This window comes from Eublepharis macularius, chromosome 6, assembly GCF_028583425.1.
Source record: "Eublepharis macularius isolate TG4126 chromosome 6, MPM_Emac_v1.0, whole genome shotgun sequence".
Taxonomy (NCBI): Eukaryota; Metazoa; Chordata; class Lepidosauria; order Squamata; family Eublepharidae; genus Eublepharis; species Eublepharis macularius.
Genome location: NC_072795.1, coordinates 86,966,475 through 86,992,514, shown reverse-complemented (window position 1 = coordinate 86,992,514; position 26,040 = coordinate 86,966,475). Strand labels below are relative to the sequence as shown.

Here is a 26,040-nt window from a genome sequence, read left to right as displayed (position 1 = left end):
TGGATTTGGAGTTAATAGATATTGGTAAAATTAATAAAGTAGATATTGGCTGTTGTGGGTTTTCCGGGCTGTATTGCCGTGGTCTTGGCATTGTAGTTCCCAGCAGCTGTGGCTGGCATCTTCAGAGGTGTAGCACCAAAAGACAGAGATCTCTCAGTGTCACTGAGAGATCTCTGTCTTTTGGTGACACTCAGTGACACTGAGAGATCTCTGTCTTTTGGTGCTACACCTCTGAAGATGCCAGCCACAGCTGCTGGCGAAACGTCAGGAACTACAATGCCAAGACCACGGCAATACAGCCCGGAAAACCCACAACAGCCATCGTTCTCCGGCCGTGAAAGCCTTCGACAATACAAAGTAGATATTTTATTTAATTGTTAGCTTAAATTTAAATATATCTGAAGTTAACAGATAGTAATAGATAACAGATTTTAAGTTAATAATAATAAATCTGAAGCTAACAGATAGAGCTTAGCTTAACAAAGCAGAATGTAAACATGATATAATGAGTTATAGAAAAAGGGGATAGATTAGGAATAGATTAAGATATAGGGTTGGAAAGCTGTTGGAAGTCCTGAAAAAGGGGGAGGAGGGAAAGGGTGGGGGAAAATGATATTGAGATGTTATTTGAAAGTTGTATGTATTAATATTCTCACCTAATAAAAAATGTTAAATAATAAAAAAAAAGATCTGTACTCTATTTCTGCCCCTTCGAGGGAGTTGTGTTTCATTAATGATGGCAGCCTTGTCATTCTTGGGGGTCAGAATGGCATGCTGGCACAGCCAGTCCATGGACTCTCCTGGGAGTAATCTTGTCAACTGCCCAGAACATTTCCTCATCCCAGAGTTCAACCAGGGCATCAACAGAAGCACCAGCCATATCAACAGGCAAACCCCCTACAGCCATCAGAAAGCCATTTGGATCCATCTGGCTCTGGGAACAGATCTAGAGATACCAGCCTGTAGGTGGGGCCTGGAGTTCTCCCAGAATTACAACTGATCTCCAGACTACAAAATGGCACCTTCAGAGAGCAAACTCCATATATTCTAGGTGGACCCCCCCCAAAAATTCCCCCCTCCACAGACACTTCCCCAAATCTCCAGGAATTTTCCAGGACACAGGTGTCAACCTTAGGTGGATCATTTTAATACATCCCCCATCCCTGCATAGTCTTTGTATCCCTGTAGGTCTAAACCCAAGCAAATAGTCCATGACAAAGGAATCCTCATCCATTCCTCCACCTGCATAACAAAATACCAGACCCAGACAGGCCCATGGTTGGCAAGGAAGCCATGAAATCCTGAGATGCTCTTTACAGGACAACCTCAGCATGAATGTTGCAGTCACCCATGAATAGCGATCCTCAACACCATGCTGGAGACCACCTCTATCAGCTTAGGTAGGGACTGGGAGACTATTAGACAACAAGATGGGTGGTACACCAAGAGAATCCCAATTCTGTCTTCCAATTCTAAATTAAGTACACATTCTTAAAACCAGATGGGGCACTGATTTTAAGGATCATTGCCATAGCAAGAGAAGGAAAATAAATTACCGTGTTTTCAATCTTCTTTGAGAAGTTGGAATGGTCCCACAACTACATCCTCCTGGTTCTGGAGTGCATCTGCATCCCTCTTTGTTCTATGTGAGCACCCCTGGTAGCAGCGGGATGCATAATCATATAATCTGCATACTTCAATCCGACATCTCAAGTAAACTGTATTGTGTTCCTGAAGAAACTTAAAGGCATTGAATTTAGAGCGTGCAACATTGTTACTTGGTGAAGGCAACGTTTGATAGGTAGGATCTTGTATACATCTGGAAAGAAAGAAATCACAAATGTTCCAGATTTGTTTAAATAAATATATCTTATTCTCAACATGATCAAATCTGTGGATACTTAATTGCAGATAGTGAAGCCATGATGGTGTGTATTTCATGTGTGTGTGCTACCAACCTCATTATTTTGAAATGCTAACTGTAACAGCAAAAACAGATATTTAAACAAATAGGCCTCTGGATTCACTGAGAGTTTTAATTTCTCCTCCTACCCAAGCTATCCAAACTATTCTCAGGAAGATAAAGAAGATATTGCAGGGTTGCCAGCTCTTAAACTGGTCCTTCTTGCTGTCTCTTTAATATCTCTTTGATCTTCTGCAATTACCTGGTGATGTTATTTAACCATGAAAAACTTCAACCAAAGATTTCTTCATTTTAAACCTGTTTCAAAGAGACAGGACATACTTCTCCTGGGAAGCTGGCAACCATAAGTACAGAAGGAGCTTGAAGCAGTGTTAATTGTGGAGTTAAGTGGTTCTTCATGATCAGTAGCCCTGTTGGATATCAAGGGTCCATCTCCAGCTGTTCCTCTAAACCAATTTCCTGACACGCGTGTATTTTTTATTGATGGACTGCATGATTTCTCTCTAAAGCGACCAGAGCAGCTTTGCTACAACCACATGACATGGCTAGCATAAACTTGCTAAAGAAACAAAATGGCACCCAAACTAGCATGGGATAAAGATATCCTAGAAACATTTGCAGATCCTTTCTGTACATGCACAACATGCTGTGCCTTATTTAAAAAGGACTGGGCAGAGGCTGTAAAGGATTAGCTCCTGCTCCTGCCTGGATTTACAGAGAAAAGATAAGGAGGACCAGGGCTAAGGCTAACCACTTCATCCAGGGATGAGGTCAAAAGGCCTCCATTTTCTACCATCAGTGATTCAGTTAAGAACTTTGGGGTTATAGTGGACCCACTATTATTGTTAGAGAAGCAAGTTGACTCACGTGAGAAAAATGCTTACTTCTTTCTACATTTAGCCCGGAGGATAGCTCCCTACCATGACTCAGCCAGTCTCGCCACATGGATTCATGCCACAGCAACCTTGAGGTCAGACTACTGTAATGATCTCTACATTAATTTGTCCTTGAAGACAACTTGGAAACTCCAGCTGGTAAAGAACACCACAATTCAACTATTATTGGGAGCTAAGTGGAGCATACTTGTTACTCCTATAATGCAGTTGCTCTATTGATTATTCTACTGTTCCTTCTCAGGAGTTAAGATTACAGGGAAAGGCCCTCCCGACTGCCCCATCAGCTAAAGAAGCTTATTCAGGGGGTACATGAAAGAGGGCCTTTTCAGTGGCAGCCCCATGATTATGGAACCACCTCCCCAGGGAAGTGAGCCTACCCTCTCTCTGTTCATCTTTAGAAGGCAGCTGAAGGCAGTGTTCTTTAGGACTGCTTTTAATTAACAATTTTCTTTACTAGCAGTCTTAACCTGTGTTTTTAAATTCTGGGGGTGAGGGGGAGGTTAGTATATTTCTTATTTTTTTTATCTTGTAAGTGGCTTTGAGTTCCTGCACTGTAGTGGCTAATAAATGTTTTCAATAAATAAATAAAATTCACTTCCCACGTTCAGTTCAAAGTGCTGGTCATCACCTACAGAGCCTTTCATGGCCTAGGTACCACATATCTACAGAAGGGTCTCTCTTGATATGCTCTTCTGTGGCAGCTCTGCTCATTTGAACAAAGACTTCAGAAGGGACCACCTGCAAAGGGGCAAGGCTAATAGCTTTCTGTACCAGAGCTTTCTCTGTTGTGGTTCCCACCTTGTGGAATGGCCTTCCAGAGGAAATCCGAAAGGTTCCAACACTTCTGTCATTCCATAGAATATAAAATAAAGGGGGATTTTATAAAGGTAGTTAGGGTTATAGTTAATGTCTCTGAAATTTTGGATAGCTTTCATTACTTTGCTCATTGTACATATTACATTATGGTTTTTCTGATTTTGTAATTCAGTTTTGTACCATTATTGTATATGCCTTATTGTTTCATTGTGTATATCAGCTTATTTTGGATGTCCTGTTCTCTAATTTTGTGATGCAGTTTTACTACACTATTGGTTGTAGGTATTAGAGTATTCTTACTGCATTGTTTTAAATTTGTGCAGTCTTCTTGGAATCTCAGTGAGAAAGGTGGACTAAATAAGATAAGTGCTGCGTTATCTACCTGGGTAACAAAAATGCAAAGCATCCATACTGGATGAGAGATACACTTTTGTACAGCAGTGTGTGTGAAGATCTTGGGATATGGGTGGATGAAAAGTTAAATATGAGCAGTCAGTGTAATGCAGCAGCAAAAAAGGTGTACACAATTTTGAGGTGTATCAACAAAAACATAACATCAAAATCACAGGATGTTATTGTCTCCCTATATACCATGTTGATCAGGAACCCTGTGGAGTATTGCAAGCAGTTCTGGAAGCCTCATTTCAAAAAGGATGTGGACAAATGGGAATGGGTGCACAGGAGAGCAACCAGGATGATCAGGGGCCTGGAGAACAAGCCCTATGAGGAAAAACTGAGGGAGCTGGGAATGTTCAGTTTGGAGAAGAGAAAGTTGAGGGGAGACATGACTGCTTTCTAAGTATTTAAAAGGCTGTCATTTAGAGGAGGGAAGGCAGCTGTTCCAGTTGGCAACAGAGAGGACTACAAATAATAGATTAAAACTGCAGGAGGGAAAGTACTGGCTAGACATTTGGAAAAACTTCTTCATGTTAAGAGTAATTCAGCAGTGGAACCAGCTGCCTAGGGATGTGGTGGGTTCCCCCTCATTGGCAGTCTTCAAGGAGTGGCTGGACGAATACTTGTCAGGGATACTTTTGACTGTACCTGCATTTGGCAGGGGTTGGACTAGATGCTCTGTTAAACCCCTTCCAACTCTATGATTTTATGAGTCTATGATTCTAAGTATAATAAAGAAAAAGCTGGTCATAGTCAAAAGGATTTCTGACAGGACGATTAACATATGAATCCACACAATAGATCAATGCATTCAATTGCCAGTCTTTGACAATATTTGGATGTGAACCATCCTGCTATATACCATATTTATGATTCGTTTATATATCAAATACTTTGGGACTGAAAGTTCTTTCCATAATTTCCCCTAGAAATACTGGACTTTTCTTAAGAAATATGATGCATCAATGTAATAAAACTGTGAGTTTCTATGGTACTTTTAGACCATCTTTCCTTTGTAAATTTTATGCGTTACAAAAAAAAAGCCTTTCATTCTTTTACTATATGAACTAGAAAGACAGTGAGATTCCTCTCTTCTTACTTCTTTAAAACATACTCACCCACTCCTGATCAAGTCATAGGTCAAGGTTTCAAAATCATCATGATTTGGAGATGCCTCACATGTGTCAATAAATATTGTCAAGTATGGATCAGAACTATTCAGAGTGATTTGGAGGAATAAATTCTGATTGAGATGAACCATGTATGGATAACTTGTAACTCGGCTGTGATAAGATGGTGATTTATAGAATGCAATAATAATGGGGTAATTTCCTTGCTGTCTTTTAGTGAGGTCAGTGGGATTTCTGGCAACAAACTTTGCTTCAACAACTACGTCCTTCTTCATTTCACATGAAATATGATATTCAAAGTCTGGTTCCCTTGTAATGATATAACCAGAGCGGGATGTCATAATTACATTGGAATAGATTATAGATTCAGTACTCCTCTGCAAAAAGGCAGAAAAAAAATATGAAACCATGTCAATATCATATGTAAATTGGCAGGTAAACTAATTTTAAATTGTACTTAACCATTCTAATGAAAGTTACGAAACATTTTCTCTGAGAATTTTACAAGTGTCTTTCTCCCCCCCTGCATACACCAAAACAAAAGAAATGGGGCCCAAAAAGCTAGTTACACACACATTTCTTATTTTTAAAAATGCACAGCATACTTAGGGCCCTGCAAACATAATGCTGCCTCGCTCTTAACCGAAGTCATGTAGATCAAAAGTTGTTTTGGAAACTCATATGCTTCAGACCCTTCCAGGACAAAATTCTTCTTCCTGCTTTAGCTATAGTTAAGGTCAATGCTAACTTTAACCTTAAATTGGATTCCCCCAACCAAGATTTGAAATTCTGATCAGTGTTGATGTTTCTCTTAACTAGACATGGGCACGAACCAAAAAAAATTAATGAACCAGCATTTCATGGTTTGGTGCTGACGACAATCCTGAGGTTGTGAACTGCAACGAACATTTTACATTGCCGAACCAGTTCACGATTCGTGGGGTGCGGAATGGCCCCCGTGGCACTTAGAGAGCGCATATTCCCGGGGAGTCTTTTGCAGGCTCTCCTACAGCCATCACCCAAGTTTGGACAAGATTGCAAAAGGGATCTTGGAGTTATACCCTCTCCAATCCAAGGCCCCCAGGAAACTCCCACTTGATACAATTAGAGCCACCGGTTGACGTTGGCCCAGTGTACAGAAGGTGTGTGTTGTTGGCGGCTGCTGGGCCTGGCGGGCATGGGGAGGCAGTGACGAGCCGCCTCCCCTCAGGTGGCGGGGGATCTGGCCACTCACCAGCAGCACCCCCATGTGCCCGCCCGCCAGGCCAAAAAGGAGCATGCTGGTATTCCCAGCGATGTAGGAAGGTGGGTACTGGCGGTGGCTGCCATACCTGGCAGGCATGGGGAGGCGGTGATGAACCGCCTCCCCTCAGGGAGTGGGGGGTCTGGCCGCTCGCCATCAGCACCCCCCATGTGCCCGCCTGCCAGGCCAAAAAGGAGCACGCTGGTATTCCCGGTGCAGAGGAGCCAGGAATCTCTATCTGTCTCTACATACAGTTCTCCAACCATATACCATTCTCTAACTGTTAACATTCATTCTCTAATGTTTGTGCATAGATTCTAGTGTCTTTTTCATTATACTGATACATTCTGTACTGTTTGTCTCTTTCTCTGTTTTTGATTTTCAATCCTTTTCTCCATGGATGTGGCGTGTTCTGTTCAATTCTGTATCTCCTTGATGCATTCACATTCTATTTCTTCTTCTAGAACGGTTGATATCTGTGTGCCCCGTTCTATCTGTTTCTCTGTTTCTCCCTCTCACTGTCTATTTGCAACTTTCTATCTCTCTCTGTCTCTTCCTGTGTGATTCCACCACTATTTATCTGAATCTATCTCTTTCTATATCTGCCCTTTATTATTTCTTTCCATCTCTAGCTGTCTTTTTTATGTTTCTATAACTATATTGTTTTCTATATTCCTTTCCCTATCATCATCCATATGTAAGCTTGTGTGTCCATCTTTTCCCAATGGTTTTGTTTTTGTTTTTCAATACATCTTTCTATCTGTCTCTCTGTCTTGTTCTGTCTGACATGAGGAGGGGGAGGGGGAAGATCCCCCAGCAGCTGTGGGTCCTCACCTGAGGGCCCCAATGAGGAGTAATATGGTGGCAGTCGACAGTACCCACCTTCCTGCCTTGACGGAAAGGACGGGAGTTGCGGGACACATTCCCACCCAGCTGAAAGGGGTTCCATCAGTCCCGTTGACAGGGGAGCCGCCACGTTGTCAACTGACTGTATCCGTATACAATACAATCAGTTGCGTGATCACAAACGAGCTGTGTAACCAAGGAGGGAGCAGTAACAGGATAGTCCCTTGTGAAGCAGGGCCTGACCTGATCCGTCATCCTGCCTGTGCGGAAAGTAGGGGATGGGCAGGACAGGAGACATTGCTTGGACGGATCAGAGTGGTTTCTGAGCGGGGGAGACAGAAACATGACAGCAGCAGCAGCTTATATCGGCCACCTTCCTGCCTTTGCGGGATGGACATGAGTCGAGGGACCCATTCCCCCCTGCTCAGAGAGCTCAGCATTTGCGATGGATAGAGGCACCGTGCAGCTTAACTATATGTGCAACAGTTCCTGAGCTGCTGCACAAGTGCCCAAAGGAGGCTGCTATCAGCATCACCCACCTTCCTGCCTTGCTGGAAAGGATGGGAGGGAGAGGACCTGTCATGTGGGGGGTAAGTAGAAAGATTCCCCCAAAACTGCCAGTCCAAAGAGGAGTGTGCTGGTATTCCCGGCGTGGGAGGGAGAGGACGTGACATTCGGACTGGGGGCCTGAACACCCAGTCAGCGCGGGTACTCACCCGAGTGTCTGACTGAGGAACAGTGCAGCAGCAGCCACCTCCTGAGCCATCAGCCTCGAGGTTCTAAGTGGCACTTTCCCAGACCCTGAAGGGACAACCTCCGCAAGTGCAGCCTGCTGGAGCGCTCTGCTCCCACTAGGATCACCCTCAGGGCAAAGTGACCCTCCCACTGACCCCCCTCACAGAAGAGCTAGTGGCTCCCTTTCTCCTCCCAATGGATGTTTCACTAGGTGAGGAGGGATACAGGCTCAGGTGGTGCCTCTTCAGGTGCCAAATCAGGGCCATCAAAGACAGGTGCTTCAGGTTTTTGCCCCTGCGCACCAGGACATCACAGGCACGGCACTGCACTACACGGGGGTCATCAGGAAGAGCCAAAAAGGCATTGAAATGTCGACCACTATCTGTCCCAGGGGAAGGAGGACGAACGGTTACAGGCTTTGCTGCGGGGCTGGACATGGACGACAGGGTGAGGGGTGGACTGCGGGAGGGGACACTACCAAGAGTTTGGGATGGGGACAGGAGGGATCTTTCATAACACACATACCATTCCTCCAGGGATCCATCACCCACCCACCCCTCCTCAAAATGTTGAGAGATTCTCTCCCCACTGCGGAAAGACCTCTTTGGCCTCCTCCACAGCCCCCACAGGTGAATTGGGGGGAGTGGGAGGACTCTCTGTGGCCCCTGAGCCACACCCAATATTGCTTTCCACAACTGAACCAGGAGGACTGCCATCGCACTTCACCCCACAACCACCCTTGGTGGCCAACACAACAGGAAGACTCATTGTGCCACCAAACTAGAATTAAGGAGGGCAGGAAAGGAGATGACTCTATGTGCCCTCTGCCGTGGTGCCCACTGAGCTTGGCCCCAGGGCCTGGCAGCAGCCCTGGAACCAGAGGCTGAGGCTAGAGCCCTAGCCCAGAACACCAAGCTGCCTGACCACCAGATCAGGCACTGGAAATAATACTGTGACTGTGAGTCCTCAGCCCAGGTGCACACTGAGCTTGGCCCCAGAGCCAGGCAGCAGCCTTGGCACCAGAGGGAGGGAGGGACTAGAGCCCTAGCCCACCACTCCCACAGACCTGAACAGATCAGGCACTGATTAATAATAATCAATGTGAGCCCTCAGCTGAGGTGCCCACTGAGCTTGGCCCCAGGGCCTGGCAGCAGCCCTGGCACCAGAGGGAGGGAGGGACTAGAGCCCTAGCCCACCACTCACACAGACCTGAACAGATCAGGCACTACTAATACTGTGTGAGCCCTCAGCTGAGATGCCCACTGAGCTTGGCCCCAGGGCCTGGCAGCAGCCCTGGCACCAGAGGGAGGGAGGGACTAGAGCCCTAGCCCACCACTCCCACAGACCTGACCCGATCAGGCACTGATCAATAATCAATGTGAGCTTTCAGCCAAAGTGCCCACTGAGCTTGGCCCCAGAGCCAGGCAGCAGCCCTGGCACCAGAGGAGATAGATTCCTATCCCCCGAATTCAAGCTCAATTGTACTTTCTCAGTCTCTCTCCCCAAAGGCTAGCAAGTGGCAAGCAAGAGCTCCCAACTTGTAACCACTTTGTAGCTCCATGGTTGCAAGGTAAGCTGGGCTTCCATTCGGGTTTCCAGGGTGACAGAAGGAGTGCAGACAGAGTTCAGGCATTCCCCCGGCTCCATTGCCAGGAGAATTGATTGCTGGCGCCTGACTGTCTGGCTTCCTGAACCACGGCCGAACGCACCGAACTAGGCCTCTTCCGAATGCTGGTTCATTGGCCATGGACAATCACAAACCGCCAGATCGCGATCACGCGATCGCCAATTTCGTGGGTTTTTAAAGTTCGTAATGTGGTTCGTGCCCTTCTCTACTCTTAACTATAAGTGAGGTAGGAGGGGCAAGCCACCATTGGGTTTTGTGGGTTGGGGTAGGGGTAGGGGACATACATTTCCAGCTCACAGTTTTTCTACCCATGGTGAAGAGGGAGCTGGTTTTGCGTCTCCATCAGCTCACACAGTGAATAAAAGAAATACTTCCCCCACCCATATAAATTAGACACGTAACAAAAAATAATATATTTTTGTTTCAAAGTTTTTACCCCCCCCTTTCTTACTTGTATTATTGTGCCACAACCGTTGAATGGTATCTTGAATTTAACGTAGTCTGGAGTAATTTCACGTGTACAGGAAGAGTCTGAATGGTTCAGATGCAAATCCTGGGGATTGTAGCCCAATGTCTGTAGGTAGACTCTGCTGATGTATGCATGCATGAATTCTCCAGAACATGAGAGCACTAATTGATGGACAGAAATAACAGAGTCACACAACTAAACATTAATTCCTAACTTTGTTCATGATTGAGTAGCAATTAATTAAAGAGGAATTCTTGTGGATTTGACTGTCCATTCAAGGATGGCTCACATAACTGATTGAGAAATAATGTCATCAATTATCATAACTGATTGAGAAATGATGTCATCAATACTCAAAATATGAACACTATGCTTGTAATGCTACCTCAGCAAGGCCACTGACTTGTTGTCTGGCCAGAGAACTCGCACCCTACTGCTGCACTGGTGACTAGCTGGCTGTTCCTTCCTTCCCCTTCTACATGGCAATGGTGGCAGCCCTCTGCCATTTTTCTCTCAGACATGGTCTTCACTCCTTTCCCCACTTACTAGATGCTTGAAACATAGGTTGTGCTCCCAAACACTCAAAACACCAGGACGTCATTTCCTCAGGATTCTTGGAACTAGTTAACCACCTTAGGAAAACTACATATCTGTATATATAGTACCAGGAATCCTAACCTAGCCATATCCAATCCATAGAAGAGAAGAAGATCTGGAGCAGGAGAATCAGAGAGCTGCCAATCAAGGAAAAGAAAAGGGGTAACTGAGATAAACTGCCTCTGCCACCATAGATGGGGAGTGGGGGGTGAGGAGAACTGCCAGAGCATCAGCAGCACCTACCAAGTAGGGGAGTTGAGGGACTTATAAACTGAGTCAAGCAAATGCAAGACAATTGGAATTTCTTTTTAAAAACCATTTTCCCCTTTTAGTTGCCTGACCAATCTGAATTGTGCTGGAGGAATTTGCTTATTAGTATAGCAGCTGTGTCCTGAGATATTTTTAGTAACAGAAGTGTAAATCTAATAAGTAAGTGATGATTTGCTGTTCTGTAATGGCAATGTTATAGGCTTCCATTTTCTAGGTGGTAACAGGTGGCTTTCTATCCCTTCTTGCTCTTGTTAACTTTAGTGCTGGGAGAAAAGAGGAGGGGGGGCTGTTGATGGTGACATGGGCTTTTACCACATTATTTAGTATAGAAATGTGTCTTTACTATAGAGATTGGAATAATTCCTTGAACATCATCCAGAATTGAAGTCACAACCAGCTATCTCTCCACCTGGAAATGACATCACTTCTGGTTGATAGTCTAGGAATTACCACAGAGACTAGGATAATTCTTTACAGGGGAATGGAGGAAGTGACATCAGTCTCCCTAAACTCTACCTTCCCTAAGCTCTGCTCTCAAAATGTCCCACATATAATAAAATCTTGGTGACTTTTTTCTTTTGAAATCAGCTCTCAAGAAATAATGGTTGCATTTCTACAGTGGAATCTCTGTGGGTGCTTTGCAAGAGTGATGGAGCTATTGTGTATTTTTTCCACATGAAGTGTGCTCTTGAGAGGGAGATATGTAAACAAAGCATCACAGTTTCCAAATGTCAGACAATTTGTTTTTGTCTCATACTCAATTCCCTTTTTTATTGTATCTTTTATTGTATATACTGTATTCTGAATGGGGAAAATACAACTTACTCGTTGAAGATGCTGATGTTCTGTCTATCTGAGCAGCTGTACACATGAAAAAAAAGAAAAATGAGGTTCTATCTATGTCTAATGTCATGATAGCTGTTCAATCAAACATATTCTACATGCCATGGCATTTCCCCCCATTTCCTTATATGACAGAATAATGAGGCAAATTGTAGGGAATCTTTAAGCATCCTGTAAAAGTAGGCCTCCCTGTCTTCTGTGGGTAAGGAAGTGGATCTTTTGGACTAAATTTCATATTTAGCTAGATATGATTCAAAGAACACCACTTTGCCCCATTTGCGTACATAAGATGCTTTTTATGCCACTGCCAATTTAAAACTGCCTGGGAGAACAGGGAGGACAATAAAAAAGTAACCTTTATGGGAAATGCTCAGATAATCAGGAGACGAAAGAGATTAAGACATCTCTATTTTTTTTCACAACTGGCAGTGCTTGGTGCAACTATTACAATACTCATCATCAACAATATGATGCACCCAATACCTCTGAATTTACTACCCATGCAGAAAACAACAGATGACACCAGCCACATGGTCTCTGTGATAAGAGCCCTATTGAAAGACCAAAGGACTGAGATGCATAGTCATGGTATGAGGATATGTGCTCATAGCCCCATATCATTTGACCAAGGGACAGGGATGAGAAAGGAATTCACACAAACAGGACTACACATGAAAAACACACACTCAGGGCCAAACTACAAGTGATGAATGACACGGGTTGGACACTTGTCAGCTTCCCTCAAGTTTTGATGGGAAATGTAGGCAGCTTGGCAGAATGTTGGACAAGTGACAGTTGAAAAATCCATTGGACAGCAGTCGGAGAGCCAAGCTGCAAGACCAGGATGCTTACATTTCCCATAAAAACTTGAAGGAAGCTGACAAGTGTCCAACCTGTGTCATTCATCACTTGTAGCTTGGCCCTCATTTGTCTAAATTCTGACAAGTAAACCACTTTGCTTCAGAATTCAATTGTTGCCAGTTACAGACCACAAACATCTACTGTTAAGTCTAATCTACTGTTAAATCTAGTCAACTAAATCTATTGTTTCCCCCCCCCCCCACTGCAACGGGACTAATTGTATTAAATCACAAGTTTGTGGCAGGGGAGAAACATCCATGGAGTTTGAGCACACAATCTTCTTCAGGCTAGGAGAGCATCTATTTGTGAGATTCAGTGTATTGTACTGGTTGGAATTTCAGACATGAATCTGGGTGTCCCTGGTTTACATCCCCCCTCTTCAATGAAGCTCACTTCAGGTCAGTCATTCTCTCTAAGCCTAATCTACCACACAGGGTTGTTGTAAGGTTAAATGAAACAAGTGAGTACTACTTACCTGCCCTGAGCTCCATGGGGGGGGGAAATGGGATAAAAATAAACAAATTAAATAAATTTTAAAAACTCTATTACCCCACCTGAAAGTAAAATAGGAGGACCTTATCCCTTTGACAGTTAGGACTAGGGAACTGTTTAAAAGTGTAACAAACTGGACAAATAAAAAGGAGCAATGTCTCACCTGATGATTGCACAACAGAAGGCGGAATACTAGGAGTTACTGGTCCTAATAAAACAAAAAGAAGGATCACTAAAACAACTGAGATACAGTTACAAAGATTGTAGCAGCTATTCATTAACTAATAATGAATATCTTGCTGGATGTCTCTCACTCAGTAACTTCACAGAAATAAAGTTAAACCAATCAAATTAAACCAGCTATTGACTTCCGGTTTGGACTCATGGCAGTCTGAAGCAGCCTAAGACTTGGGCTGTCCGAGACACTGTTTTTCTTGGAAAGCAAGATGCCTCAACGCCCATTTCCACCCCAACTTCAGGGAGAAGTTGGGCTCGAACGCTACGCAACCCCGAGAGAGTGTGATCTCGGTGAGGGAGGGGGTTCTGAATCAAGGACTCCCACCACCACCTTGAGGTCCCCTCAGAAAAGGGCGAGCTTCTATCTCTGCAGTGCCTCAGGAGTCATTAAATTGGCATAAGATCATCAGAACCAAGCTTCTGCAACCGCTTTTACCAAAGAATAAGCAAAGGGAAAAATGCAGACAACCCGCAGAATCGGCAAAGGTAAAGATCGTTATCAGACTTTTAAAAACGGAACGACAGTAAAAAGACCAAGGGAAAATAAAGTAATGGGCAGAGTATAAAAGAAGAGACGTTCAGTAATAGAAGTAGAGTAAAATTGAAGATGCTGGGGAAGTAAATAAGGACTAAAAATCTGAAAAGAAATATTGTTTATACTTACTGCGGTTAGAACTGAGATAACCAGCGTGAGAAAGTGGAGGGGGGACTGGAAAAACATCATGAGATGGGAAGTTAACAACAGAGCAGACAATTGGATTCCTAGCAAGGACAGTAAAGCGAAAGGGAAGAGGATTGACGGGAAAAGGAAGCAAAATAAGCATACTACTGGGAGGCTATGAAGGCAACAGGAACAGGAAGTGCGCCATCTTAAGTAAGGTACGAAGCTAAGCCAGAAATCATAGAGACGTTGCAATGGCACCATAGAGACTTTAAAAAGACTTCCCCCCCTTTTTAAAGACATTTTAAGAAAAGGCAAGGTTTAAATGATTCAACACGGATTTGAGGAAAAGAGCAGACACGTGGGGAGGCTCGAAACCGAACCCCACGATGGCCGGGAAAAAAGGAGCAGATAAGGAATGGCAAATCTCGGTGGATGCTGCGACCGAAGGACTGGGGGAAAAAGTGGCAGAGAATCACAAAGAGTTGTTACAGAAGATGCAAGAAAGCTGGCAAAGGATTTTAAAGAGATGAGAGATGTTATTCAAGCTGATGTAGCTGCACTGGCAAAAAAGATAGAGGGAGTAAAGGAAGATTTGCAAGTGACAACTAAAAAAGTGGAGCAGGTGGAACAAAAGACAAATGATATAAAAGTAGAAATGAAACATGAAAATCAAGTGATTCAGACAAGAGTGGCAATGATAGAGTGTAAGGTGACGGAAAAGCAGTTAAGATTTCGTGGCATTCAGGAATCTGAGACTCAAACCACACAAGAGCAGATGACAGAGATATTGGCAGAATTCTTAGGGAAAGAGAAGGCTGAAATAACAGCAAATATGGATTTGGCGTACATAATCAATTCGGCTTTTGCGCAAAAAGAAAGCTACCAAGAGATATTATTGTGCAATTAGTGACAAAGAGAGCGCAGGAAGAGAGACTTAAGAGGCATTTTGAAAAACTCCTAATAAAGGAGGGGAGTAGAATTAAGATCATGAAAGAAGTCCCAAAACAGATTCTCCAAGAGCGGAAAAAATACAGGGAATTGACCCAGAAACTAAGAGACAAAGACATCAGATATAGATGGGAAATCCCAGAAGGTCTAAGCTTTTATTACAAAGCTTTGAGAATTATCATCAAAACAAAGGAGCAAATGGAAAATTTTTTACAGGAAAATGCAGAGGACTTTCCTGGACTATTAAAAATGTAAAATATGGAGTACAAATTAATATCGTGGAATGTGAATGGACTAAACTCACCTCAAAAGAGAAAGACAATTTTTCATTGGCTAAAGAAGCAATATTGTAATATAGTATGTCTACAAGAGACACACATTAAAGATAAAGACACAAAATATTTAAAAAACAAACAATTGGGGAAAGAATATATATCAGCATCTAAACAAAAGAAGAAAGGAGTAGTGATTTATGTAAATGAGGCTGTATAATCAAAATTAATTTTTCAGGATCAAGATGGAAGATATGTGGCCGTGGAAATAAATATAAATGCGAAAAAAAATTGGTAATAGCTCTCTATGCGCCAAATGGAGCAAAAGACCAATTTTTCAAAGATTTATTGAACAAATTAGATCAGGATGTATTTGATCAGATGATATTGGTTGGAGATTTTAATGGTGTGGTGGACTTGCAATTAGACAAAAAATCAAAAACAACCATTAAAAATTCAGGGAAGCTACCAAAAACTTTTTTTGGAATTAGTTCAACAAGAACATTTGGAAGACGTATGGAGAAAAGAAAATCCGAAAAGTACTGAATTTACATACTACTCTGCAAGGCACTTATCATTTTCACATATTGACATGATTTGGGCAACAAAAGATTTGACTCTATTGACAAAAAAAGTGGAAATTTTACTGAAGGTGAGCGCAGACCACAATCCAATGTTATGGAAATGGACAATGGGTCGAAGAAAATTTAGATGGAGAATAAATGAGGATTTATTACAAAATCAGGAAAATTTGAAGCATTTGAAAGAAGAATCTAAGCAATTTTTTGTAACAAATAATAACAATGAAGTCTCAACACAGATGGTATGGGATACCTATAAGGCTGTAATGAGAGGAAATTTAACCTTACTTAATAACAAGGATAAGAAAAGAAAGCAGGAGAAATGGCAAGGAATACAAGAAAAAATATATAAAAAAGAACAACAATTGAAGAAAAGACCAGGAAAAAAGTCGATTATACAGGAAATCAAAATATTGCAGGATCAAATAACAGCCATTAGTAATAAAGAGCTAGAATGGAAGTTAAAGACATTAAAGCAGAAGTCATTTGAAGGAGCAAATAAACCAGGAAAGTATTTAGCCTGGCAACTGAAAAAAGGAAGGAAATGAAAATCATTAATACAATAATGGAGGAAGGTAAAGAATTGAAAGATCATCAATTAATTAAGCGTGCATTCTTTAAATACTACGCTAAATTATTTCAAAAGAAATCTGTGAATGTACAAGAGATAGATAGGTATTTAAAGAATGCCCACTTACCAAAAGTACCAGAAGAGATGAAACAGAGACTAAATGCTCCAATAACAGAAGAAGAAGTCATACAGGCAATTGAAGCGGCTAAGATTGGGAAAGCACAATCTTAGATTGGGATCACAGCTAAATTTTATAAAGTAATGAAGGAGGACCTAGTACCGATTTTAAAAAATGTAATGAACGATATGCTTCAAGGAAAGGGTCTCCCAGATACATGGAATGAAGCTAGTATTGCACTGATCCCAAAAGAAAGTCAAGATTTGACAGAGTTGAAAAATTATAGAGCCATATCGCTTATAAACAATGACTACAAAATAATGGCAAGAATACTGGCGGATAGGCTCAAAATATGGTTAATGGACTTTATAGATGAAGATCAGGCCGGATTCTTACCAAACAGGCAGTTAAAAGACAATTTGAGAGTAGTGATAAATGCTATTGAATATTATGATAAGCGACCTGATAAGGAAGTTGGCCTATTCTTTGCGGATGCAGAGAAGGCTTTTGACAATTTGAACTGGGATTTTATGTTTGCAACCATGGAGAAGATGGATCTAGGTAATGAATTTATACAAGCAGTGAAAACAATTTATAACTTACAAAGGGCAACAATATGTGTTAATGACAACCTGACAGAGAAGTTGGAAATAAGGAAGGGAACCAGACAAGGATGTCCACTATCGCTGCTTTTGTTTGTGATAGTCTTAGAAGTATTATTGAGGAGGATTAGAGAAGATGATAGTATAAAAGGAATAAAAATAAAAGGATCATCCTACAAATTGAGAGCATTTGCAGATGATGTAATGTTTGTAGTGGAAGACCCTCTACAAACCCTGCCAAGACTGCTGGACAAAATAAAGGAGTTTGGAGATTTGGGGGGTTTCTACATAAACAAAAAGAAGTCAAAAATAATAACCAAAAATATGACTAAGAAGAAACAACAAGAATTAAGTGAGTTAACAAACTGCGAAGTGGTACACAGAACTAAATATTTGGGGATAGAGCTGACAGCTAAGAATATAGACTTGTTCAAGAATAACTACGAAAAGCTCTGGGCTCAAATTGAAAGAGACATGATAAAATGGAATAAATTAAATTTGTCGTGGTTAGGCCGAATTGCCACAATTAAAATGAATGTACTGCCCAGAGTGATGTTTTAATGCAAACAATTCCAATTGTGAAAGATAAGAAACAATTTGAAAAATGGCAGAGGAAGATATCAGAATTTGTCTGGGCAGGAAAGAAACCAAGAGTCAAGATGAAAGTTCTTTGTGATGCTAAGGAAAGAGGAGGAATGCAGTTACCTGATTTAAGACTTTACCATGAAGCGATATGTTTGGTGTGGCTAAAAGAATGGGTGTCTTTGACCAATCATAAGCTATTAACGTTGGAAGGATATAATAAACTATTTGGATGGCACACATATATGTGGTATGGAAATTATAATATGGATGCAATGTTTCAGCACCACTACCTTAGAAGAAATCTACTGTCAACCTGGCTCAAGTACAAGAAATTTATAGAGCTAAAGAAACCACTTTGGATTGTTCCAGCTGAAGTAATCAACCCAAATATGGAATATCAGGGAAAGGAATGGCTTACCCTCAAAGAATTAGCAGTATTAGAAAATGATGGGTTGAAACTTAAGAGAAATGAGGAGTTGCCATTTAAATATGGTTGGTTACAATATAGACAAATTAAAGATTTATTTGATTCAGAACATAGAAAGAATGGTTTTAGAATTAAAAATTCAAAACTAGAGGGACTATTATTGGGGGATAATAGTAAAGCAATATCTAAAATGTATAAGTTGTTATTGAAGTGGTTTACAGAAGATGAAACAGTCAAGGTGCAAATGGTAAAGTGGACCATAAATTGTAATAAGGAAATAGCAATGGAAGCATGGGAACAATTATGGAAAAATACCTTAAAAATATCAACTTGTACCAGTATTAAAGAGAACGGTTACGAAAATGCTGTATAGATGGTACTTAACACCGAAAAAATTAGCCATAGCTAACAAACAGCTATCGAATAAATGATGGAAATGTAAGGAGCATGAAGGTTCTCTATTTCATATGTGGTGGACTTGCCAAAAGGCTAGAGACTTCTGGTCTAGAATATGTGCTGAAATGTCTTTGATATTACAATATAATGTTGCTAAAAATCCAGAAATGTTATTACTAATAGTGAATGTTATTACTATTTAGAAGAAGTCAATAGAAATGATAAGATATTGTTGTATTATATGATAGTAGCAGCAAGAATTCTATATGCTCAATATTGGAAAAAAGAAGTACTGAATATTGAAGAATGGACAAGGAAGCTGTTATACATGGCCGAAATGGACAAACTAACAAGAAATCTGAAAGAGCAAGATCCAGAAACTTTCCTGGAAGACTGGAAGACGTTTAAGAAATATTTGGAAAAGAAATGCGATGTTAAAGGACAATTGTGGTCTTTGGAGGGATTTTAAACTTAATTAAGTAATATTTTAATGAAGGGAATATATATTAAGATCTGTACCATGGTTAACATAATATAATTGTAATAAAGTGAAATAATAATCTTTATGAATAAACGGGGGGTTCGAGTGTTGTTGGAAGTCAATAGAGAATAGAGGGAGGGGAGGGGTGGGGTTATATATTTATAAAGGTTTAATTTGGATAAGTTGTATGTATTAACCAACTATTTTATATCACCTCATCCAATAAAATCTATTTTTTTAAAAAAAATTAAACCAGCTATCAAAAAAAAAATCTCAAGCTTCAAATAACTGGAAAAATATGCCACTTAGAGAAAAAAAATCATATCTAAATCGTCCTGTGAAAAAACTTGGTTCTTACTAACATGCCCATCACCACCAGCCTAGGAAGACAGAACTGACAAGTACTAGAGTTCTAAAACAAAAAGGAAGCAATGAATCTTCCTAAAGCGGATTAATATTATATGATTGATTGCAATAGTTTCTCATCTATATCAAAATGGAAATATCAATATGTAGTTCTTTAGGTCTTCAGAAATGTAATTTAATATGTGACATAAAACATATATCATTGAGGTCATAATCATAACTCAAGTGGCTGCAATACCTTGACAGATGACACTAGCATCTTTGTGATGACCACAGTTACGTGTGCCCCAGAAAGAATGAGAGTACTGAGGCAAGGGAGGATTCATTTCACCTGCACTCAACATGGAAACCTCCCTCCCCTCATAATCCCATGAGAATACAGCCCTCCTGGCAGGTGGCACGAGCCGCTACTGCCAGGCACCACTTTTTGACTTCCTGGAGGAAGAGGAGGCAGCCATGCTTTGCCAAGCATCCAAGAATTGCAAGGGGGTGGAGCTGGAGGCCATATAAGGCTGCTCTGCCCCCTCAGCACTCAGTTGCACCTCATGCTCAGTTAGAGCAGGAGTTTGCCAGTTTCCTCCTGAGCATCACGGGAGAAAGCGGCAACAGCGGTGGAGGCAGCCTTGTCAGCAGTGAATTTGGACTGTGTGGCTTTGGCCTCGCTGCTGCCCACAGCCTTGCCTGCCTTCATGACCTTTTGCTGGGGCCTTGGCCTCTTCTCTCCAGAATAGTTTTCGTGCAGGTCATCTCCACACATTGCAGCAGCTTGCTGCACAGCTCTGTCCCTGGTGGGTAACCAGGCCAGCGGCCACACTGGGCTAGCTGCCATTCGGTTGAGAGCAGGGCTACCATCCCGGACCGTGTTCCCATTGCAGTGGCCATCCATAATTGCCCACACACCCCCTCTTTTCCCCTTTGAGTCTCTTCGTGGGTGTTCCCCCCTCCCTTTTAGGCCTCTGCTTTGGCAGTGGCTGCCACAGCACAGGGGTAACAATTGGTGGCCTTGGGTAAGGCAACACATTTAACCTTTGGCCTAGTGATTGAGCCTATCCCCCCTTTTTCTTTAGTGGTCTAGGACCGATCTGGCCCAGTGGGGTGGCCATTTTATGGCCCGGTGGCCATTTTTTATTACAAGCCATAGGCGGCCATTTTCTTATTTGGGCCTAGTGGCCTTTAGAAGCAAGTAGGGATTAATTTGACACTGTCGCTGTTCATTGCTCAAATGGGTCACTAGCTGTCTAAAAAGTGGTATATGGACATAGTTATTATGCCTCCTAAAAAAGGGCTAGTGCCCTCCAAGGGCAAGCAACCTGCAAAAAGGCCCGCTTCTAGGCAGGCCCCAGTAGTGTTGTCATCCTAAGATGAGGACGAAGTGGGGCCAAGCTGCCAGGAAATTTTTGATCAGCTTGCTGCACTTGAACAAGCCAGAAGTGCCCCTGGAGTAGCATCAGGTAAGACTAAAAGGAAAAGGCCAACTAGGCTTGCATCTAGTTCTGCCTCTAAAAAGGATATAATGTCTTGGACCCTTGAGGGTTCATCTGGCATGGGAGGATCATCCAATGTACGTGTTGGTGATGTGGTTGGCGAGCAGTCTCCAGAGGACATGACTGAAGAAGCTGATGTGGATTTGGCTGAAATTGGCTGGTCGTCAGGGCCTGGGCTGGTAGCTGTGGCAATGCAACTACCCATCAGCGAGGGTAAGTTGATATAGCCCCAGCAGTGGCAGACGTGGCCATAGGGGCCCTGGAGTCAGGCTACTGCCTCCGCACTCTCTGGCCGAATGCATCCCACAATTGCACAGGTGGGTCCCTCTCAAGCACCAACCGCACCGAGTGCGTGGCCACAGTCTGGTCAGCCATCATTTACAGGACAGTTGACAGGGATGGCTGGGGTGCCGCCCACCCACACACCAATGAACACAATCCCCTGGAGAGGGATTGATAGTCAGGCAGGCATGGGGTTGGTGGTGCCATGGGGCAGCTATTTGAGTTCCCCTTGGAGCACCTACGGGTCACTGCCATTGGTGATACAGCCATGCCCTTAAGAGATCACCTGACACAAGCCACCAGGGACAAAATTTTAAAAGGCAAGTATGTCGATGTCTTCACCCTTCTGTTCAGGAAGCTGGAGAAGAAGGATAAGGAAGACTTCGATGAGGGGGAATAAGGAGTGCTTCAAGCACCACAAGGTGGATCGTACCTAGGCCAATTGGCTGCCATGTTTCCTGATCTACGCAGGTGTCATTACTCATGCTCAGCCATGGAGGGCAGCTCTCCTGTTTCAATACATTCATATTATATACAGAGGGTACTCTGATTTCACTGGTGCAATATGACGAAAAATTCAGAATGAGGGCTGCCCTTAACCCCTTTTTGCCTTGGGACCAAGTTCATCAGCAGCTTCGGCTGCAAGTGATGTCTCGAGCCCAACCCAATTCTGGTGACTGCTCTGATAGCAGCCACTTCATCCAGTGTACCTTGGCACCCGCGGCCCCACGGGGCAGTTGGTTCAGCCTGGGCTGCTTTCCTGGGAGTTTTCCTCTCAAGGGTCTGCTCTAGGAAAGTCTGTAAGTTTGGGCATGAGTGCCTGACCTGTAGGTGTCCCCACCCTTTTACAGCCTGAGAACAGCAGAAAGCGCTCAACAGTTGCAGTGGGGGCTTTGGCACTCAGCAGTCAGCTGGTAAAGGGGCCCAGCCCAACAAGACTGAAAGTGCTTGAATAGATGTTAATGACCTACCTCAAACAGGAAGAGGCTTTGTTCCTTTTAAGAGGTTTCCAGTTTGGCTTTAGAATCCCCTTTCAAGGCCTTAGATTCCCCTGTTCGGCTAACTTATGTTACATGGCTGGTATGGAGGGGGTAGTTTGCACTAAGGTATGTGCTGCAGGGATGGGTACTGGGGCTGTTTTCCTCCTTCCCAGCGCCATGTTTATGGGTATCTTCCTTGGGTGCAGTTCCTAAAAAACTGGCCAGCAAATTACAGCTTATACACCACCTTTCCTACCCTAGGGGAGGCTCTGTGAACGATGCCATTCCTGAGCAGCTATGCTTGGTGCATTATACTTCCTTTGACCAGGCTGTTAAGGTGGTGCAGAGGTCTGGGACTGGCACTGAGATGGCAAAATGCCATCTGCATTTCGCCTCCTTTCTGTTCATCCTGAGGGCTTTGAGCTGCTAGGCTTTTTATTTGAAGGCCAGTTTTACATGGATAGGACGCTTCCAATGGGGTGCTCCATTTCATGCATTGCCTTTGAGTGATTCAGTTCCTTCCTCAAATGGGCCTTGCATCAGCTGCAGCATTACCGTGACATGGCCCACTATTTGGATTACTTGAAGGTTCAGGCCAATGTGCCAGACTACTGAAAGGCTTTCTCAGCCTCACAGGTGAGCTGGGGGTCCCCTTAGCCCATGAAAAGACAGAGGGTCCAGCACAGCTATTGACATTTTTGGGGATCGAGCTTGACACCATCTAGCAAACCTCATGGATACTGACTGAGAAGCTGAGTGACCTCAAGGCCCAACTGGACAGTTTCAAAGGAAAGGATAAAAGTTTCCTTGCTCAAGCTCCATCAAATACTGGGGCATCTGAAAGTTGCCTGCAGGATGGTGGTACCAGGAAGGGCGCTTCTTCAACATCTATATGAAGCTATGGGTACCCTTAGGTTCCTCCACCACAGACTGATCAGTGCAGACATGTGGGAGGATCTCAAGATTTGGGAAGAGTTTCTGAACTTTTCAACAGGGTTTCTTTTTGGAGAGATGACCTGTTGCTGGAAGGGGAGCTTCAGGTTTCCTCTGATGCTTCTGGGTCTACTGATTTTAGGGTGTTTGGGAGGAGCATGGGAATAGGCTGATCAGGGTCTCTTGATAGAGACCTGAGATTCCTGGAATTTTTCCCATTCTGGTGGTGGTCTGTTTGTGGGACAACTAGGCAGTGGTTCACATGGTTAACTCACATCCAAATTGCCCAGGGTCATGATGAGATGGGTCTGGGATTTCACTGTTAGGTGCCTACAGTTGAACATATTGTTCACTTCCAGGCATGTCCCCAGTGTGAGCAATAGAGTGGCACATTGTCTCGCCTGTAGATGGACCGGTTTCAATGGCTTGCCTCCGAAGCTGATTTGCTGCTGGCTCAGATGCCCAGGGAACTTTGGCAGATTGGAAATCAGAGGTATTCAGGGCTATTCAGTTAGCTATTGTCCCCAGCACCAAGAGGGCCTATGATTGAGCAGTGCTTCAGATCTCTGGGTTCAAGCATGAGATAGGTCTCCGCCAGCTATGGCCAATCATGTGGAACACCTAATGCAGTTTGCGTTGCACAGAAAGGTAAGGGTTTAACTGTCAAGTACATTAGGAGCCAGTTGGCAGCTCTAGCCTTCTCCTGAAAGGCTCATGGCTTAGCAGAACCACAGGGGATTTCTGCATTAGAAAAATATTGGAAGGTTGGTCTTGAGATTCAGGGACTCCCAAGGATGAGAGGCAGCCTATCTCCCCAGATATACTTCAAGGGCTGAAGTCAGTTTGCGCTTCAGTTTGCCATTCTTGCTTTGAGGAGAAATTGTTCCATGCTGCTCCTCTAATTGCCTTTTTTTGGAGCACTTAGGGTTAGTGAGCTTATTTTATTTTATTTTATTTATTTAATTAATTTATAGTCTGCTCTCCATACAAGTGGGGAGAGCAATCTCTTAAGGATGGGTCTGGCTGAGCTTTGATGGCCTGGGACACTACATTTGTCGGGAATCAGGTTTCCATTTGGGGCAGGTGCTCCAAAACTGACCAAAGGCAGAAGGGGACAGTTATTCTTAGTCCTGCGCTGACCAGGATATTTGCCTAGTCCTCACTCTAAAGAGGTATGTCAAGGTCTGGGATGACGATGAAGGGGTACTTTTTCGACATTGCAGTGGCTCCCCCTTCACCAAATACCAGTTTTGAACAGTTACTGAAAGGGCTCTGTCTAAACAGGGTTTGGCAGATGGCAAATTCAGCACCCGCTCTTTTCAGACTTGGGCAGCTTCTATGACAGTAGCTATGGGCCATCTGGGGCCAGCCATTCAAAGGGTAGGTTCCTCTGCCTACCAGTCTTGGTCTGGTAAAGGGCAAGACCCTGACTTTGCAGGCTCAGGCAGACTTGTAAATGATTGGCAAGTGGTGGCCTGGAGTCCTGATCTCCTGGTCAGCAATGCTTCTGCACCATGCGTGGCAGGAAGCTAAGGTCACAAAGGGAATTGAGAGGGCTAGGAGGAAGGCCAATAGAGCCCTCTTTAAGACATTGGTGGATGGGCTGGGAATTTATCTGCCCCATTTGCAAACCAGGGCTGAATTTCTGAACTCTACAGAGGGTATGGAGTTCTCCTTTTGGTGAAGGGGAACATCTTTCAGAATGATCTACAGCAAGGGCTCAGGTTGGCTTTAGCCACCTGTGGGGTGCAGAGGCTTCACCTTGGTGGTGATAGGTAAGAAGTTGAGGGAAATGAGCGGGCCAGTGAGTACCCTTGGCATTTTCCCATTTTTCTCCTTATCCCACAATTGGCAAACGGGAAGATAGTTTTTTGCCTACTTGGCACTGCCTGCATGGCTTGTGGTGGACCTCTGCTGTTATCTCCTACTGGCAGATTAGTAGTTGGGGAAAGTGAGCAGGCTGGTGAGAACCCTTGGCATATTCCCACTGGTAGGGAATTGGGGTCCATCAGGAGTGCCTGGCTGCTTCATGGCCCAGTTGCAAGGACAGATTTCCTGGTGGGGAACCCCTCAAAAAGCAGGTCCACCCCAAGCTTCACAACTGGATGGTTGGAGCTTTAATGGAGGAACGACTTGAACTGGCTGGCTAGGTCCCAACCGTGCAGTCAGGGAAGTGGGGCTAACACAGATAGGTCAAAGAGGAGGTCCAGGGGTGACCCCAGGGCTTGACCTGAGCTACTAATTAGAGCATGAGAGCAATGAGACAAGGAAGATTCATTTCCCCTGCAGGCAACATCATCCAACATAACATCGCCTGAGCCTGGACCAAAGGGGGCACTTTCCAGTGCTAATAGGGCCTGTCCACATCCAAGCTGTCGGCATGCAACTTCTGCATCTCGCATGTCCCAAAGATCATCACAGACTGTTCCACACTGGCCTTTATGATATATTTCAACACAACCTTGACATACATTGTCTCCATTCACTAATCGTAAGGATCCTTCCTGGGGAACTTTTCAAAAACAACAATATATTTCAAAGGTAAATGTTCCCTCATTTAGTTGAACTGGTCAAGCTAACTTTAGTATGGAGGATAATAAATTTTTACTGATACCGTGAATTAAAGCCGACCGCAACATTTCAAAACAAGTTAATTTCAAAGTAAATGTGGTGGCTTAGTTCTGTAATCAATCTCGCAATGATGCTGAATTTTGAACCATAGCAAATCACCATAAGTAACTCCCTAATTATACATTAGTCTATTACCATTTCAAAAACATAAGTTGATGTGAAGCTCTTAAGGTCATGTGAAACCGCCCAATGAGAAAACGGGGAGACTATAAAACTTCTTGATCTACAGAGAAGACTAACAAAATAACATTTCAGATCAAGGTAATTTCAAAGTAAATGTGATGGATTATTTCTATAATCATTTCTAGAATCATTCTCGAAATGATACTGAATTTTT

General features: G+C 43.3%; 1 protein-coding gene across 4 annotated transcripts in view; it reads right to left on the bottom strand.

Moving 5' to 3' along the window:
* The window catches only part of LOC129331768 (deleted in malignant brain tumors 1 protein-like), a 95,423-nt gene that overhangs the window by 12,199 nt on the left and 57,184 nt on the right, over positions 1-26,040 (bottom strand). For all 4 annotated transcript variants that reach the window (XM_054982270.1, XM_054982271.1, XM_054982273.1 and 1 more), the window contains 5 exons: positions 13,309-13,353; positions 11,775-11,810; positions 10,065-10,243; positions 5,151-5,539; positions 1,557-1,819 (listed from right to left, as the gene is read on the bottom strand). In XM_054982270.1, the coding sequence (XP_054838245.1) occupies positions 1,564-1,819; positions 5,151-5,539; positions 10,065-10,243; positions 11,775-11,810; positions 13,309-13,353 (905 nt within the window). In that variant the 3' untranslated portion in view covers positions 1,557-1,563. The remainder of the gene's footprint in view (positions 1-1,556; positions 1,820-5,150; positions 5,540-10,064; positions 10,244-11,774; positions 11,811-13,308; positions 13,354-26,040) is intronic.